We start from the raw sequence: 19468 nt of genomic DNA on the forward strand, positions 1-19468 counted from the left end.
TTCAAAATTGTCATTCAAATAAGTCATTCAAAATTGGATGGCTCTAGGTACCGTTGTTTTATACATACAACATACATGCAGATTCTTCATTATTTAATTCCTTTATGTATAACACAGGGCGATAATATTGGGTGGCAACTTGTTTGAAATGTAATTCGGACATTTACAAGGAATCAACGCAAAATTCCAAAACGAAATTAATAGCCCTTCTGAGCCAACGCTTTTTGAGGGCTAATGAGAAAATATCTATAAACTCAGAGCGTTTCTTGCCACTCAGTAGTGCTTGCAAACCGAAATAGAACGATTGGTTTCTTTTTATGAGATTACAAAGCCTCGAGGGCTATCTGCCTAAGGAAAACATGCCTTCATGATGGAATTTCCAAGGGAAACCGACTCGTATACACGTTACACATGCGGAAACGCAAATGCAGCCAGTCCGTTCGCGAAATTCGAACCTCGGACCGAACTACCAGTGTTCAGAGAGTTTACCGCTAGGCCGCTGGTGGGCTCGGAATAGGAGTTAGGGCAGGGCATTTGTGAAGATGTAGCTAGTTCATGACTTTATTAAGATCGCATAAAGGGCCAAGAGAATCAGGAGCGAGAATCAGGAGCGTTAAAGGTGCTTACGAAGGCAGTAAGGGCAGATATACAGTGAAAATAATCTTTTATGTAAATTCTAAAAGCTTATTTATATATTCTTTTGTAAGATCATGGCTTTCCTTAGGTTTAGTTACACTTAAGCATACTTTAATAAGGTTTTTTTTTTTTTTTTTTCCCTTGCTTTGCTGTCTTTATATACGATTTTATGTAGGTAGTTTCTTTACTGTTTGAGGCGTAAACACAAACATCTCTGTAACACAAACATCTGAACAAGATGAAATGTCATTGGATAGTTCTACACTACAAAAACATCTGATATGTACACTTCATGACTTCCTTGCACGGAATATTAAATTACACGCATTTTTTATTGCATTTCATGTAAACTTCATCAGATTGAATTAAATCGACTTCGTCGATAGCGCATAAACCACAACAGAATAAATGCACTCTTTTAAAATTCACCATTTACCACAGCGACACTCTGGCGCTAGGTTCATTTAAAAGCGTTACATCTCATTCATTTTATAACTTAGAACGCGCAAAAATTAGATCACCTGAAAAATTATCCGATCGTTGACACATGTTCTATTCAAATACTATAATAAATCTAAAACGATATACAGAAGATATTAAGACCCCCCCCCCCAAAAAAAAAAAGTTTTTCACAGACTGTGGTATATCGAGAACTATCGATGTGGTATATCATAATCGGACTTAAGGCTGGCACAGCGCCAAGCATCGAAGCGCGCGCAGTAATAAGAAAATGACTAATGAGAATAGCTGTAGATATATTAAGTGTGCATGCGAGTGATGATATATTTTGTACATACAATAAAGTAGCATGTAGAGTAAAAGAGTGTGTCTTGTGAAATCACTACCCACTAAAAGATACACGGTACAGACGATACAGTATTTTTCATTCAATTAATTCACTTCTCGACAAGGCAAAAATACATAAAAACTCAAATTAATTCACTATAATAAAAGAAAGCGTTATCTTTGTTTTTGCGAAGCTTAGTTTCTTTATATTTCTGCCGAGTTTCAAATGTAAACAAATATGGCTGCTGTGGTAAAAAATTAGGCTTAGCCGCGCTTAACATTTAAATTGTTGATAATTCCACAAATATTGCATGCAAGTTAGCTAAACGCATAAAAACCTTAATCGGAAGATAAGAACACAATTTGAATCAAATATTTTGAAAACAAAATATGCGCAATTTACACACATATAAGAGCATAGAAACTGAGCTCGCTGAGCCGAGTAACAAATTGGATATATATATATTTATATACTTGGGTGTAGTCGACTGCAAACAAAATAGGAGGCGCCAAACTACATCCTATAGCAGCCCAATATACAAAATTTCAACGTTCTGAGGCTACTTGTTTGAGTTATGCGAGATACATACATACGCAAGTACAAAAGCCAGGAAAAACAAAACTCTCTTCTGAATCCATTTTAAATCAGTTTTATAATTTCCCGTTTGGAGAAAAAGAGTCCTTTATTCTGTCACGCAAAACCATCCTTAAATTGCATTCGATAGAGGTCAAACTGGATATTTTCCATGAAATATGATACCCGAAATTTTTCGCGATTATAATGCTTCGGTTTTACTTCGTACAAAGAGGTTAAAAAGGTATTTTTTATTGACTTTTCAATCATTCTGCTTTCTCTTGCTGTAAAAACTTTTGGCTCTTTCTACCTTCGATACTCTCAGTTGATTTATATTTAGTTATCACATGATAAACAGCTGATAAATTTAATCTTAAAATTTTTCCTATTCCACGATAAGGGAAGCCATTATTTCTTAAATTTACAATTCTATCAAGCATTACTAAAGTCAACTCATTCTGTTTTCAACACATTTCAAAATAATAAATTTATAATACAAAAAAGGGGAACTGATAAGAGTAATCAGAACGTTCTAATTGCATTTTCTCTTTCTTTCCTTTTGAGTATTTGAAGACAAGTTTTAGCATTTTAGCTGGTTGTTAAAGTACTTTCACTCCTTTGGAAATTCGTGTAAATTTATTTCTCGGCATTACAAACAAGATTAACTATAGTTACTTTTTATTTATTACATAAGCCAATTTGAACTAGTTACGTAAGAATTTAATTTACACCATTTACAATAAAATTATCGCATAAATTTGTATTGCTCAGATACTTTTTCCCTCTACGATATAGAACTAAATTTTCAAGCAAGCTGTGATATATTTTATACCCTACATCAGAAGGTGGAAGTTTGACCGGAAACTTAAGCATACCCGAGGTTTCTCAGTTACATAAGAATAAAAAAAAATTCTAATTTCAGATGCCGGCAAACTCCAAATGCGCGAAAAAGAAACATCCTTGAACCACCAATACATGCAAATGTGTGAAAGTTATCAAGAAAGTTAATGAAATGTTAACAAATTTCTCAGCGTCGGAAAATATTTCGATTTTACGACTCAAATTATGTCAAACTGCCAAGTTCTGTAAACATCGCACAAGTAATTTTTAAGAAATTAGCTCTCAAAATGTTAGCTCCTCGATGTTAATTGAATTTGATATATATTTATTAATATCTCTTTTTTATTAAACTTACTTGATGCCTTCTTCCATAACTCGAAATTTAGGATTAATCCAAACATAATTTGCACATATTTTATTTTTAAAATCTGTATTTTTAAATATTGTTTATAACATTTTGGAAACATTTTTGAACTACATCATATAAAATCTTTAACAGCATCTTAAAGTAGATGTATTTCTAAACACACTTGCAAAAAATTAGAATTTTTTTATTCAAAATTTCCGAAGATATACGTAAATTTATATATTAAAACGTTCTGAAATTTGGCATATTTGTTATAAGCTATAATAACGTCAAATATGGTTTATGCACTTTCTTAAAATTATTTGAAAATATGAACGATTAACATTTTTTCCGGCTCATGCGCAATTTAAAAAGGGAAAGGAAAATTATTAAGAAGTTCGCCAAGTGAACTATTATCGAAGCAAACTGTAAAACGCGCCAAGATACATTTTTGAATTTCTCCGCACCAAATTTACAAAATTTAATATCTAGGCATAATTTGAATAAAGTTCCTTGTAGCCAAGCTCATCATATTATCTAAAGTTAGCCGTGGATGTTACGAGAATAAACGTATTCTCTCAAGGCATGAGCCTACGTGCGTATAGAACCGATAGTGTGTGAGAAAAGTTCATCATTACATGAATCCTGTTTGGACTGAGACTCATTGCGAGTTCGAGACAGAAAAAGCAATTTGAATTTCGCCAATCGGCCCACTAGAAAGGGAGATGTAGAACTGTTCTTTTATTCTGCGTACTGTACGTCAAAAACTATACTCAGCTATTATCAATAATTTTGAAAACGGAAATTATATGCGGTTCCGTTTTGATAACATTAAACGATGAGAAAAACTATCCTTCAAAATAGCAATGAACGGTTCATAACGTTTCTAGAAATTACTTGATCGATGCTACACCCCTATTTTGGAAGGCATGCCTCGTTAAAAGAGAACATGCCAATAAAAATTTTAAAACAAGGCAAAAAGACGAACTTAATAAATCCCCCCTAGAAGCAAAGAAAAAAAGAGAGAAATTCCTGCAGAATTTAAAATTTCGCTTTTGCAGATGAGGATTTTGGTTTAATTTGGTTTGCTTTATTCCACTGCAATAAAGCACACGAGAGATCTCAACCTACACGGGCGGATGCATTCGTGGAAAACTTTGTAAGGGAATCGACTGATATCTACGTTAGACATAAGAAAATCACGACAACGCCCTTGCAGCCAGCCCGTTCGCCTGAAATCAAACCCAGGTTGAATTACCAGCATTCAGCGATTTTTCACTGCTCGATCGCTGATGGGCCCCCTGGAGAAGACGGACCGGTGTTTCGCCGCTCTCGAAATTGCTTGAATTAATCAAAACCTAAGCCAAAATAAATTTGCTTTTTAGCAAAAAAGGGTGTTAGCCCATAAGGGTTGTTAATTTCGTTTTGGCATTTTGCCAAGAAACCTTAAATGTCGATTCACTTTCAAACTGTTGCCACCAAATATTAGAGCCCTGTATTATATTTAAAGAAACTGAATAATAAAGAATCTGCATAAATGTATGCATGTTTCTCGCATTGTAATAAAAAAAACGACGGCACCTAGAGCCATCTAATTTTGAATAACGTACGGATAGGCATCCGAAAGCCGAAATTTGGAATTTACTTTATTATAGATTTCCTATTTTGCAACACTTTGACGAATTTTTGATTGACAAACTCGACGATTTCAAAGCGAACAATGGCAACACTGTACGGGAAATATTTTTTTTTTTTTCTTTTTTTTCATCTCCAGCGCGTGAGACTGCGTATCGGAAATTCTAAAGATACGCTCATTTTAAAATTATTTTGCGATATTGCTGTTGAACTGAATTTTATGATTTAAGTGCGAAGAACATGATATTTAATAAATAAAGGTAACAGACAAAATGTTAAAAAAGCGCCCCTTTGGACGTAATTTAAAATCTGAAAGTCTTCGGATTTTTTTTCTTTGTTTAGTTAATTTTAATTGTTTAAATAAAATGAAAACCAAGCTAATAGGCTTTACTTTGCCACTTTATCTGTCATGTGGCAGTTTTAATCTACCTTCACTTTATCTGGAGCCTTCGTTTCAAAAAAATTAGTCTAATATTTTGATCCTCTTAACGGAATTGTTGATTACAATATTCGAAGTATTTTCCACGTTTTGGTATGCAAGCATTCGAGGCTCGACAGTTGGATAACAATATCCGAATGATAACCTTAACCGGCGTCTTCAATGCAACCTGTTGTGAAAACATTAATAGAAGTTAAACTCAGCGTCATATCTAACGAGAGAAAAAAGGACTCATATATATATCCGTTTTTAAGGCCCTAAAAGTACTTTCGCATCCCTCCCTATCAAACTTAAGAATTAATAAAAGAAGGTCCAAAGTCCTTCCAAGCAGTAAGGATAAGTAATTACATACTTATGGAATGTATATATATATATATATATAAAGAAAAAATATCTTGAAAGGATTCAGATTTTAAATTACGTCCACAGGGGCCTTTTTTTAACGTTTTGCACGATACCTTTATTGATTAAATACCATTTTTTCGCACTTTAACCATAAAATTCAATTTAACGGCAATATCACAAAATAATTTTAAAAAGAGCGTATCTTTAGAATTTCCGATTCACAGTCTGGCGCGCTAGAGATAAAAATATTTTATTTCCGTACAGTGTTGCCATAAGCTCGCGTTGAAATCGTTGAGTTTGTTAATCAAAAATTCGTTAAAGTGTTACAAAATATGGCATAGATGATAAAAGAAATTCCAAATTAGGGCTTCCAGATGCCCATATTCGGCTACGTTATTTCCAAATTGGATGGCTCCAGATACCGCCGTTATATCACAATCCGAGAAACATACATACATTTATGCAGATTCTTCATTATTTAACTTCTTTAAATATAACACAGGGCGATAATATTTGGTGGCAACAATTTGAAAAGTGATAACGCCGTTTATAGCGATTCAACGCAAAATGCTAAAACGAAATTAATAGCTCTTTGGGCTAAAAATTTAAATTTATTGGTTATAAATTTATATTCGAAATCTTGCTTATGCAAGGAAATACTATTGGCTGTATTTTGTAATTCAGACGTATTGACAGTTAAACATTAAATGTTTGACTGATGTATATTTCAGGTAGAATGGTGTTAACCACTACATAAATTATTTTCAACTTTAACCGGTACAATTAGTAAATTTAATTTGCCAGCTGCAGTGCTTTAGCGCCAAGATAAATTTATTGACTGTGCCAAAAAGGAAAAAAGCTAGCACAGTATTTTAGCTACGCGACCAGATAGATGCACAAGCAATCAGTGACAAAGCATTAACCTATTCATTCTATTATTTTTTCTCAACAGTAGTCGCGAACATAAATTTCATCTTTTCAAAACTGCAACAAATACGCTATTTCAATGTATCTTATAAAATTGCTTCGGAGCCGTGAGTTTGGGTTTGGAGTTCAGATTTCTCACGTTCAAAATGTGAGAACCGAAAATCAGTTGCAAAAAAAGATTTTCAATATTGGTATGAATAATATATTTCGAATCTACAGACATTTAATACATAAATATGACATAAATGTAATTCATTTATACGTAACCCATACATCTAATACATTTATTTCATATAATTTCATACACTGTTTTCTTAAGTACCAAAGAAAGTTTCAGGTTTTCTAGCGTTCAATGTTTTCACTTATGGTATTTAAATAAATAACACGTTTCGAATCTAGAGATATTTAATACATACATATTCCATACATTTTATGCATTTATATACAATCCATACATTTAATACATTCATTTCAAATATTTTTAGTTCAAAGAGGCTTTTTGTCAATGGGGGACTTTTGTTTTCGTTTCGCACTTTTGCGTCGAATCACTCTGAATGTCCATTTCACTTTTCAAACGGTTGCCAAACAATATTATCGCCCTGTATTATATTTGAAGAAATTAAATAATGAAGAATATGCATCAATGTATATTTCTCGCATTGTGATAAAACAAGGGTACACAGAGCCATCCAATTTTGAATGACGTAATCCCATGCGAGTATGGGCACCTGGAAGCCCAAATTTGAAATTTGATTTATTATCGATTTCATATTTTGTAAAACTTTAATGAATTTTTTAACAACAAAGTGAAGGATTTCAAAGCGAGCCCTCGCAACGTTGTACAGAAAAAAACATTTTTATCCCCAGTGCGCGAGACTGTATCGGAAATTCTAAAGATATGCTCAATTTAAAATTATTTTGCGATATAGTTCTTGAACTGAATTCTATGGTAAAGTGGGAAGAACATAATATTTAATAAATAAAAGTAACACACAAAATGTTAAACAGAAAAACGCCCCTTTGGAAGTAATTTAAAATCTGAAACCTTAAAGATTTTTTTCCTAGTGAAATTCTTCTCATACATTGTTTTCTTTAACACGAAAAAAAGTTTTGAGCTTAAGTTTCTGGCGTTCAGTACAAGAGACCTGAAAATCTATTCCAAAACTTTATTTTCACTTATGATATTTAAATGAATAACACGTTTCGAATATCCACACTTTTAATACCTTCATAAATAATCCATCCATTTAATACATTTATACATAATTCACCCACTTAATACATTCATTTCATACATTTTCATACATTGTTTTCTATAATCCGAAAAGAATAAATTTAACTTTACACAACTTCCATTTTACTTCACGTATTTTGAATAAGTTTTTAATGGCACTGTTTTTACTCCTCATTATGTATTTAGATAGAGAATCACCACTAAAGTAATAAGGAGGGGGAGAATTTTCACTTCATAATGGGACATTACGTCCAACTGTATAATTCTTCAATTCCATACACTTTAAAAATCTTTAGAACTCTGTCTTACTGTTGCCACTTATTTTTGTTAAATATGACAACGTTTGTCACAGTCATCGTATACTGTTATTTACAAGTTTTTATAAAATTAATTTTTACAGTACGTGAGAGTTCCTAATGAATGGTCATTATTTGTAAGTCTCATAGTTAATAAAAGCAGCCTATGTTTAGTTCCGATAAACATGAATCAATAAGTAGGAATTGGCTTTAATATGTGAAAAAACTGTATTAACATAGAGTGCCATCCACTACAAGTTTAAAAAAATGTACTTGAACTTGAGTGGATGAATAAAAAGTATTTTATTAACGATTGAAAATTTGAACAAGATATACGAAAAGTATGAACTAATAGTAGGAATTTAATGAAAAAAGAAGATGCATTAGAATCTTCACTTAGTTGAGCCATACACATGAAGCTGAATGCGCCACAAAGCGTTGAAAATCTGCCCGAAACGAGGTCAGTGCATTTTGAGCCGAAGACGACGAAGAATAAATAAGAAAAAAAACTTTTCCAAACGACTTTGGCGACAAAAAGTAATCGTATTCCTCAACTCGGGCAATTTCAAGCCACGAATAGCAGTCCGTGTAGGACACGCATCGCCTGCGAGTGTCGAAACTTATTACAAAACGAGGACGAATTCTTTCGATGCAGCGAAACTTCAACGAAGAAAAGTATTTTCTTACAAAACCGACCTCCACAGCCTGGAATTTCCCGAGGGAAAAAAAAAAAAAAAAAACTAATAAATAGATACAAACTTCGCTGCCGCCTACAAGAGCAGCTTTTTTTAGTATACGAGATGGAATGAGTTAGTTCGAAAAACAGCTACAAAACTCGCCACTCTGCATCTTCGGCATATGGACGAGCCAAAGAATTCCAAGTCAAGGCTGTTTGGAGAAATATCATCGAACTTACCAAAGCGGAATAAGGTCACACACAATTAACACTTCTTACGCTTGCTTTCTCGCGGTCCATATGTTAGAACGTTTTTCGAATTTTTGGTTAGAAACAAAAGAACAATTTACCTGCACGAGAGGCAGCTGGTTGAGGTCGATGTCGGTTCTTAGGTCCTTGCCGCAGACGATCATGGTTTCAAGTTGAAAGTCGATTAATGAGTTGCGAACGCGCGTCAAAAGTAACACAGGGGGGAACACTGGGCGTTCCGCGTCAAAAGGAATTCCGCAAGCCGATGGTACAACGCTGATGGAGCGCTGGTGGGTAGGAGGCGCTGCGATCGATGACGCAATGTCTCACGCGGCGCCTGTCTTGTTGTCTTGGAAACCACGTGCGCAAACGAATTGTTCTATGACGTCACATCACATTCAAAACATCCGCTGTTCGAAAGAGATCATGTGTCGAAAGTACGTTTTTTTTTCACACCCTCGGCTGTGCGCGTTCGTTTTTATTTTACTTTTAAATCGGTTAGTGACTGACAGTGATTTAACGCTCAGCGAATTAAATTCTCAATTAAAAAAAATACAATCTGAAGGTGTTCAGATTTTATATTACACCTAAAGGGACGTTTCTTAACGTTTTGTGTGTTACCCTTTATTTATTAAATATGTTCTTCGCACGTAAACCATAAAATTCAATTCAACAGCAATATCCCAAAATAATTTTAAAATGAGCATATCTTTAGAATTTTCGATACACAGTCTCGCACACTAGACTTTTATATATATATATATATATATATATATATATATATATATATATATAGTCTAAGGGGCTTTGTTTCTAAAGGACTATTGTTTTCGTTTTCCGATTTTTCGTCGAAACTGAATGTCCGTTTCACTTTTCAAACTGTTGCCACCAAATATTAACGTCCTGTATTATATTTAAAGAAATTAAATAATGAAGAATTTGCATCAATGTATATATGTTTCTCCCATTGTGATAAAACAAGGCTACATAGAGCCATCCAATATTGAATGACGTAAATGACGTAATCCTACTGCGAATAGGGGCATCTGGAAGCCAAATTTTAAATTTAGTTTATTATCGATTTCTTATTTTGAATTTAATGAATTTTTGATTAAAAAACTCAAGGATTTCAAAGCGAGCCATGTCAACGTTGTACAGAAAAAACATTTTTATTCCCAGCGCGCGAGGCTGTGTATCGGAAATTCTAAAGATATGCTCAATTTAAAATTATTTTGCGATATTGTTCTTGAACTGAATTTTGTGATTGAAGTAAGAACATTATATTTAATAAATAAAGGTAATAGAAAAAAAAAAAAAAAAAAAAAAAAAAAAAAACGTTATTTTATCAGACTTTTATATACACTCTCAGATTTTTTTAAGTTATTTGGATAAACCGGATTATTTTTAAGCGTAAAGGAGCATGGCATTTTGCTTTGATTCACTATAAACGGCGTTTCACTTTTCAGATTCTTGTCCCCAGATATTAGAACCCTGCGAAAACCCAACGGTACCTAGAGATATCAAATTTTGAAAAACGTAATCATCCACTCGAATAAGGGCATGTGGAAGCCCAAATTAGAAATTTGGAATTTGTTTTATTATCTATTTCATATTTTGTAAAACGTTAACGAATTTTTGATTAACAAACTCAACGATTTCAAAGTGAGCTATGGCCAACGCGCGAGTCTGTGTATCGGAAATTCTAAAGATAAGTTATTTTGTGATATTATTTTTACAGTTATTTTGTGATGTTATTTTTAAAACTATTTTGTGATATTATTTTTATTAAAGTTATATTGTGATGTAGCTGTTGAATTGAATTTTATGGTTAAGTGCGAAGAACATGATATTTAATAAAGAAAGGTTTGAAAGGACGTCGGTTTGAACACTTAAAGCACCGGAAAGATATTTGCCTCTTTAGGCGTAATATCTAAAAGACTTTTTTTTTTTCCCCCCCCCGTACAGTGGGCGCTAGCCGTTTTTAGACGCCACTACTAAGGAAAGCGGTGGTCATTTTATTAAAGGAGGCACCTAATAGCAAACCGTTACTTCCTATGAAGGGAAAGACCAGTTCTTGTGATACTGTCAAAAGTCGTTAATTCGGACACCCATAATCCGTAATGATCTATAATCTGGACCTCAAAGCTAAAAACTTTCTGCGCATGCGCCGCGTTGGCATATGCGCACAGGCGTTTTACGCGTGCGCGTGAGACTTTGACTACTGCGCATATGCGTGTGCGCAAGTGCAGAATACGTTTTCGCCTGCGCGTTTAATGTATAACGGACGGTGTAAGCTAAAATTATCTAATTATCTATTTCACTTAATGTTAATGATTGCGTTGTTCCTTGGATCCCGCTTATTATCCCGCTTATTATTTTTTGCAGACTGTAAGAGCAATTTTATAAAAGTAAACTTGAACTTTCAATTATGTCAAATAGAATTTCCGATGCTGGAACTTCCAAAGGATCTACAAAACGAAAGTATGTTTCGATGTCCAACAAACAAAAAGTGGAATTGCTGCAAAAAATGGATAAAGACATGAAGAATGTGACAGAGAGGTTAGTGAAAACGAAAATATTTCGATTGACAAGTTAGTCGGTATTCTTGGCACAGCAATTAACGGGACTTGAACAGCGGAACTTTGTAACTGAACAAGAAATTATGTCTGTTTATAGAATTAAAGAGAAAGTATTATCACATAAAATGAAGCAACTTAAACAACTTACATTGAAAGAAATGTTTAATAAAGTAAACAAATAAATATTAAGCTTTTTTTTGTGTAAATTTTGATACCCTTTAGATCATAATTGTTCTTTATTTCATAAATTACGGTTTCATATTTTTAATTTTAGAATTTCTGCATGCCATCTTACGAGATTTAAACTGATGATCTATAATCCGGAAAAATCAATAATCCGGAATCGCCGAAGTCCGGACGAATCCGGATTAACGACTTTTGACTGTATCTGAAACCCTTTCCGCATCACTCAAGTACTGACAGCCCAGTTGTGCCCAATCGCCATAGAACCGTTGCTCGATGCTTTCCGGATCGACATTTTTGAAGAACTTTGCATTTTTCAATTTTTTGGCATACAAGGTCACTTATTGCCTCGGTTTTGTCACAATTAAATAAACTTCCGATTACTATAGAAGGAAGAATCTTTCTTCATGATCGAATCAGCGTTATTAGTAATAAACCAATAACCAGGGCTATTGATTTATTACTGGCTTTTGACACTCTCGCGCATAGCGTTGAATGTGCGTGCGTCGTTGAAGGTGACGCACGGATAACCGATTGTGCACTGTAAGGTTTTTGTTTTTGTTTAATTCAATTCAATTTTTTGAATTCTAAATTATACTTTTGTCTTCCTCGTGAATCACTATACTTAGGTCTGCGTTTTTTACATCATTAGAGTACAGTTAATACTCATTCCAATTAGTTCTATTCCAAAATAATACTTATAAGTTATTTTTCCCGCCTTCTTAGCATGCCTTCGTGGTGTAATAGTCAGCACACTCAGAGCGTCTTCGAGAGATCCGTGGTTCGAATCCCTTCGACTGCATTGCACATTTCTCATGAGTCCTGCTTTGAAATAACCTAATGTCTCTCTCTACACACTATTCGAATCATTTTTAGTATCAATTAAAATTGCATTCAAAAAAAGGAAAAATGAAGCAACAGCTCAGTGTTTTGTTTGCAAATAATTTTTAGAAAATGAATTATTTAAAAAAGGTTTTTTAATTTAATTAACTTAATTAAACATTTTGAATTAATTCTTCTGAACTGCACATTGTGTACGACTATATTCACATATCATTGTTTTTTACATTATTCTAAAAACCGTTTATGTGTATATCAGTTTCACTGTTTACTGTAGAAGTGTGTTCTTATTAAACGATAAAGTTCGATTTATTTAATTACATCAAAGTACTAGAGGGTTATCTGCCCATGGAGAAGGATGCCTTGGTGGAGAGTTTTCTAAAGGAAACTGTCCCTTATGCTCTGTCTCATATCTAATCTACATATATAAAGAAGTACTGAGTCACTACTATAGCTATCGTCGCCAAACATTCTACGATTCTTTTCTGGGTCCTGGAATAGGTAGACATCCATTTTTTTTCCAAAAAAATAATACCTAAAATCAGAGACATTAATTAAAAACTCGAAGTAATGATAATTTTCGCACTCATTTTCCCAGTGGCAATAGTCTCTCAAGCGAGAGATGAAAATCTACTTTATTTCGAAAGTTATTGCCACTGCTCGCTTTCAAATCCTAGAGTTTGTTAATAAAAAATATCTAAGTTTTACGATGAAATAAAAACAGCATTGCCAAACATTAAATATACTCTTTTGAAAAAAAAAAAAAAAAAAAAAAACGAAGCACCGAGAAAGTCTTTTGCGACCGTGACGAAATTTGGTATGCGAAAACTTCTTGTTCGAGCATGCAAATGATCAAAGTTTCAAGGCAAATCAACAGGAATTGCGATCATAGCACGCATTTCTAGTGCGCAATTCGCAAAATATAAAACCAGTAACAGAGGAGGAAAATGAATCTTCTTTTGTTGCTGCCATTGTAATTTCGTAAAGAAACAACTAAAGATGTCATTACGACGATATCGAAAACCTTACAAACAAATAAACGACTTCGAACGTGGTGGCATTGTAGGGTTGCGTGAGGCTGGGTGGTCATACTGAGCAATAGGCTGCCACCTGGAGCGTACAGAAACTGCTGTGCAAAGATGTTGGCAGCAATGGTTGGTAAAAGGAAATCGCCGAAGAAATGAAGGCTCTGGGAAGCCAAGGAGCACAAATACGAGGCAAGATAGGATAATTGTACGCCAGACCCGAACCGCCCCAACGGTATCATTGTCGACTGTTCAACGCACTACACCCACGTTTATACCCTCCTGTGGTACCGTCCATCATCTCACGGCGCTTGTCTGACGCAGGATTACGCTCACAGGGACATTTAAGACGTACGACCCCACAACATCGGCGGAGTCGTCTGAAGTGGTGTCGCAACCGATCATCATGGCTGCCATCAGACTGGCATCGTATAGTGTTCAGCGATGAATCCCGCTTCACTTCTCAAGCAGATGACCACCGTGTTAGTGTCTGAAGAGGATGGGACCGGTGGTCCCAATCAGCCTTTGTTTTACAAAGGCATACAGCCATAACCTCTGGTGGGGCGCTAATTCTTATGACAGCAGGTCATCTTTAGTCATCCTCCGTGCATCTTTAACAGCTCAACGATATGTTCATACCATCCTGTGGCCGGTTGCATTACCCTTGATGGCACGTCATCTTGGGGCCATTTTCCAATAAGATAATGACAGGCCACATACCGCTTGCATATCTCTTGACTGCCTCCGTGCGGTTGATACTCTTCCTTGTCCAGCAAGGTCACGAGGCCTTTCATCAATCTAGCATATCTGGGCCCTGTACGTTTTACTCCTGGAAACAAATTAAGGCTGGACCCGGCATTTTGGCTTAGAGTATTCCTCGGGGGTACTTTGGTCGGCCGGACTGCTACCCGGATGAATAGGGTGCTGGCTCTGGGCGTCTGGTGCGAATCTCACGTATCGCCTCTTCTGGCCTTGCTCTGGATGTTGGAGGACGTGGCGCTAAACCAATTAACCATAACGGTAAAAGGATGGTGCCCACGTCCCCCGTTCCTAATCCTAATCCTAGCATATCTGGGACAGGGTAGGCCGCCAGATTCGAGCACCACAAAATATCGCAGATCTGGAGCGACAACTGAAGAATGCTTGGCAGAATGTGTCGCAGGATGACATTAGGAACTTCTACCACTTCTTGCCTCGACAAATTCAAGCATGCATTGCCGCCAGGGGCGGTTCGACCAACTACTAATTTGAACACTCAATGGATGATTGTGAGCAGTGAACAGGTACTATGAACTTGAATTTTTAATCATTTTATTACCTCTATATGAGCTATACACATATTTAGTTTCATCAAAAACAACCACTTTTTTCATGGTGATTCGTTTTTTTTTTTTTTTTTTTTTTTTTCAGAAGAGTGTACTTGCATTATTCTAGAGTCCAAAAACTCGCGGGAAGCCATTTAGACTCTTCCCATCTTCGTACGATTTTAATCGGCCGAAATAGTAATTAAAAACTGTGAAAGCACTATGTTTTCGCACTTATTTTCCCGAGGGGCAACAGTTTCAATCGTTGGAGATAAAAATGATTTATTTCGAAAAGTGTTGATACTGCTGCTTTTCAAATCGTAGAGTTTATCAATAAACAATTTTTAAGTTTTACAAAATCTATATACATAAGGAAGAATGTCTGTTTGTGTGTGTGTTTGTTCGCATTATTGATTTCCGATTAATTATGATTAATTTATGCCACATTTAATGGACTAAAATTGAATATAGGTGAAGTATTGGATGGAATTTGAGCTTTTAAGACCATTGGGTTAGAAAGACGAAGGTCATTCAAAATAGCGTGACGATGTTCCTGATATAATGAGAGAGAATTAGTTTATTTTTCTATGAAAAATTTTTATGTGGGTTCCATATCGCATCAGACTGAAAATTGTACGTCTATGAATGGTAATTTTTGCATCATAATTAGAGAAGGATTACAGTGATATCGTTCTCTCTGTTAGATGCATTATTCTCAAACTAATTTAGCTTCTATCCGGTACTTCCGCTAGTTTAATATAAATATAACGAGAAACATTTAAATAAATACTTTACCAACATTTTAATTAGGAAAATGCAGAAGTTTGTTTACGAACGGTTCATAACGTTTCTGGAAATTATTTGGCCGATGCTACCTCTAATCTCAGTAGTCGGAGGGCATTTCTCGTTAGCAGAGAATTTGCTAATGTAAAATTTCAGATTCTTCCAGAAAGCTACTTTAGTTTGGCGTACATATTTTCGGGAGGAAACAAAATTCTGCAAACTTTTCTTTACTCACGAAGAGGAGGGACCTGTGTCTGACGCCTCGAGAATTAATATACGTCAAACTTAAGTATCTCTTTTTTTTTTTTTTTTTTTTTTTTGTTTTGTTTTGTTTTGTTTTGTTTTGTTTCATCTTAAATGTTTGCTTAAAATCGAAACTAAGCTGTTTAGCGACATAATCCCTCCTCCACATAATTCCTCCTCCTGTGTAACTTAAAAAACTTTAGAACGCATTTTAAACTTATAGAGAGTGTCTGCAACTTTTTAGATCGTTTCGAAGATATTAAATTAGTAGTGAATATGTAAAGAGTATTTTTTTAATATTCAATCCGATGCTTTTTTATTCTTATTACTAGCCGGCTTTTAAATGTACTGGAAAAATGCCTAAAGGGAACACCAAACATCAAATTTAAAAACTGCACAGAATTTTACACTGCAAAACAACGTTATGGAAAAAAAAAAGAGAAATTTCAATAAAAATATATGATGTATAAGAATATTACAATCAAATAAGCAATATCCCTTAAAACAAATATTAATTAAAAAAATTTTATATAATTAAAATTACATATACTTAAAACATAATATAAAAAAATTACCATGAAATAAGCAGTACATCTCATATTTTCAAAAGAAAACAGTCATCAGATCAGTATCCAAAGCAATAAATGAAAAACTGTTCCAAAACTACATTTCTAAAAGAATGAATCTATCATCAGAAAGCAATAACTAATCAAAATTGTGCTTTGAGGATGACATACTTCAAAATATACAAACCTCTTTGCCATTAGTTAATAAAGAGAGAAAAGGGGGAAAAAGGAAATTCTTTCTTTTGTGCCTCGCGAGACACATGCGCGTCAGAACAAAAAGATTACGATGTGCTTGTTGCGTAATATGATATAAAATATTATTAATTATACAATTAATGATATTTTGTCTCATATTTTCAACTATCAGCAGTCCAGTATACAAAGCAGTGAATGAAAAACTGTTGCCAAAACCACATTTCTAAATAAATAAAACTGTTCAAAATGATGCAATTTCATAAAAAAAAAAAATAAATAAATAAAATTAAAAAAAAAAAAAAAAAAAAAAAAAAACTCTGACTCTAATTTTGCAAAATTCGCTTCGAAGTGCACTGGCTCTTGTCTAGATGCACCTATGTACCAAATTTCGTAGCCCTCCGTACTTTCGCATCTTACTCGCAGCACGAACGAAAGACACATACACAGACAGACTCTTTCTTTTATTATATGTAGAGATTATTATTATAATTATTATTATAAGTCTGCATTGAGATTTCCGTGGCTTATCGTAAAAATTCTAGGGGTATCAATTTTCAATTTCTCTTCTACTACTTTTCAGAGACCGCCCGACGTGGTGGGTTTACGTTTACAAAAGAGCTCTTTTCGAGAGACGAAATTTACAACAGTCTACAGGTGAAACGTCAGGGGACTTAGCAGAAATACGTCGAAAAGGTACGTATGGAATACCTGTATCAGTTTTCATTTCTTGGAGGAATTCAGTGGTACTTTTAGAAGATTAACTTGTTGTTTGCTGCGTCGAACCAACAGGCAACAGGTGGCGAACATTATGTTTTTTTAGCATTTTTATGTGGTAATCTTGATTTAATATTAGCCTAAAGGACGTCAGCCCAGATTCGTTTAATTAGCGTTAATAATACGTTTAAATATTCGTTAGGCCCACCAGCGGCCGAGCGGTAAAGTCGCTGAACACTGGTAGTTTGGTCCGAGGTTCGAATCCCGCGAACGGGCTGGCTGCATGGGTGTTTTCGTGGTTTTCCCCATGTGTAACGTGTATACGAGCCAGTTTCCCTTAGAAAATCCTCCATGAAGGCATTCCTCCCCTTAGGCAGATAGCACTAGTGTGCTTTGCCGTAATCTCAATAAACCAAACCAAACCTAAATATTCGTTAACGATTTCAAAGCGAACCATGGCAACATTGTACAAAAAAAAATTATCTCCAGCGCGCGAGGCTGTGTATTGGAAATTGTAAAGACAGGCTCATTTTAAAATTATTTTCCGATTTTGCTCTTGAATTGAATTTTATTGTTTAAGTGGGAAGAACAGGATATTTAATAAATAAAGGTAATCCACAAAACGTTAAAACAAAAGCCGCTTTGGGCGTAATGTTTTCAGATTAAAAAAAAAAAAATATTACTCCAAATGAGCAATTTGGCCAGAAGGACTATTAATTTCATTTTGGCATTTTGCGTTAAAAGCTATAAACGGAGAATCACTTTTCAAATTGTTGCAACTAATATTATCGCACTGTATTATATTTAATGCATAAATTTATGTATGTTTCTTGCCCTGCGATAAAAGAACGGTACCTATAGCCACGAAAATTTAAATAACGTAATCTTCCATAGAATATGGGCATGTGGAAACATTAATTTAAATTTGAAATTTCTTTTATTATCAATTTCATATTTTGTAGCACTTCAACGAATTTTTGATTTAATAACTGAACGATTTCAAAGCCAGCAATAGCAATACTGCACGGAAAAAAGAAACATTTTTTATCTCCAGCGCGCGAGACTCTATGGGAAATTCTAAAGATTTGTTCATTTTAAAATTATTTTGCGATATTGCTGTTGAAGTGAATTTTATGGTTTGAGTGCGTAGAACATGATATATAATAAATAAAGATAACACACAAAACGATAAAAAAAAAATGCCCCTTTAGACGCAATTTAAAATCTGAAACCTTTCAGGGTTTTTTTTTAATTTTTAATTTTTAAATTTATTGTTACTACAGACGCATTTAAAATTTTAATATCATGTATTTTGCAACGTTTTCGAATTATGGAATAGGAATATTTCTCTTGGAAGTGCAGAAACAAATCCTTCAATCTTCTGCTTATTTACATGCTAGATTTCGAAAGCGGAATCCATTTAAATCTAGCAAACGATATTTCTTCTTTCAGATAATAAGCCGTTGCCAGAAAAGTTTATTCCAAAGCATCTGCCTTTTTTAAAATTCTATATCGAAACCGTCCTAAAAATGGCTAAACACTCTCAATACCTTGTAAAACTTTACTTCAGTTTAAATAATTTATTCTATAACAGTTTGAGCCCATTTATCGAATTGCTGATGTCTGTAAGTGATGTGTTTTAGCGAGGTCTACTGTAAACCCCTTTTTGATTAGGCATCTTTCCTGCTAGGTAATTCAAAACTTTATCTCGAATGTTTTCGATAACATGGTGAATATTTTCCTTCTGTACCGGAGACAATTCTTGCACTTACATTCATCAAAGCATTTTCGGCGATGCAATACAACCATTTATTTCAGTGAGTAGACATTTCCTAAAAAACGTTTCAGCTACAATGTCTCACAAAAATGATTGAGCACAGCAATATTTTTACTTTTTTAAGTAATAGGAGAAAAGCTTTGCAGTGAACTAGTAAAGAATATTTTCTCTTTTGAGTACATATTTTCTTAGCTATCTCTTTGTACTGAATATATTTGGAAAAACGAAATGGTAAGTTTAAAAAACAGCGTTTTAGTCTGAAATGGAAGAAAAAGA

At 34.3% G+C, this 19468-nt stretch overlaps 1 protein-coding gene across 1 annotated transcript in view; it reads right to left on the reverse strand.

Annotated features, from left to right (window-relative positions):
- LOC118205813 (terminal nucleotidyltransferase 5C) overlaps positions 1-9243 on the reverse strand; it is a 109624-nt gene extending 100381 nt beyond the window's left edge. The window contains exon 1 of the mRNA XM_085811232.1: positions 9085-9243. Within this exon, the coding sequence (XP_085667358.1) occupies positions 9085-9147 (63 nt within the window). The 5' untranslated portion in view covers positions 9148-9243. The remainder of the gene's footprint in view (positions 1-9084) is intronic.
- Positions 9244-19468: the final 10225 nt, after the last annotated feature.

This window comes from Stegodyphus dumicola, chromosome 2 (assembly GCF_044657685.1).
Source record: "Stegodyphus dumicola isolate Sdum_Otavi_A_Nest chromosome 2, ASM4465768v1".
NCBI classification, from domain to species: domain Eukaryota; kingdom Metazoa; phylum Arthropoda; class Arachnida; order Araneae; family Eresidae; genus Stegodyphus; species Stegodyphus dumicola.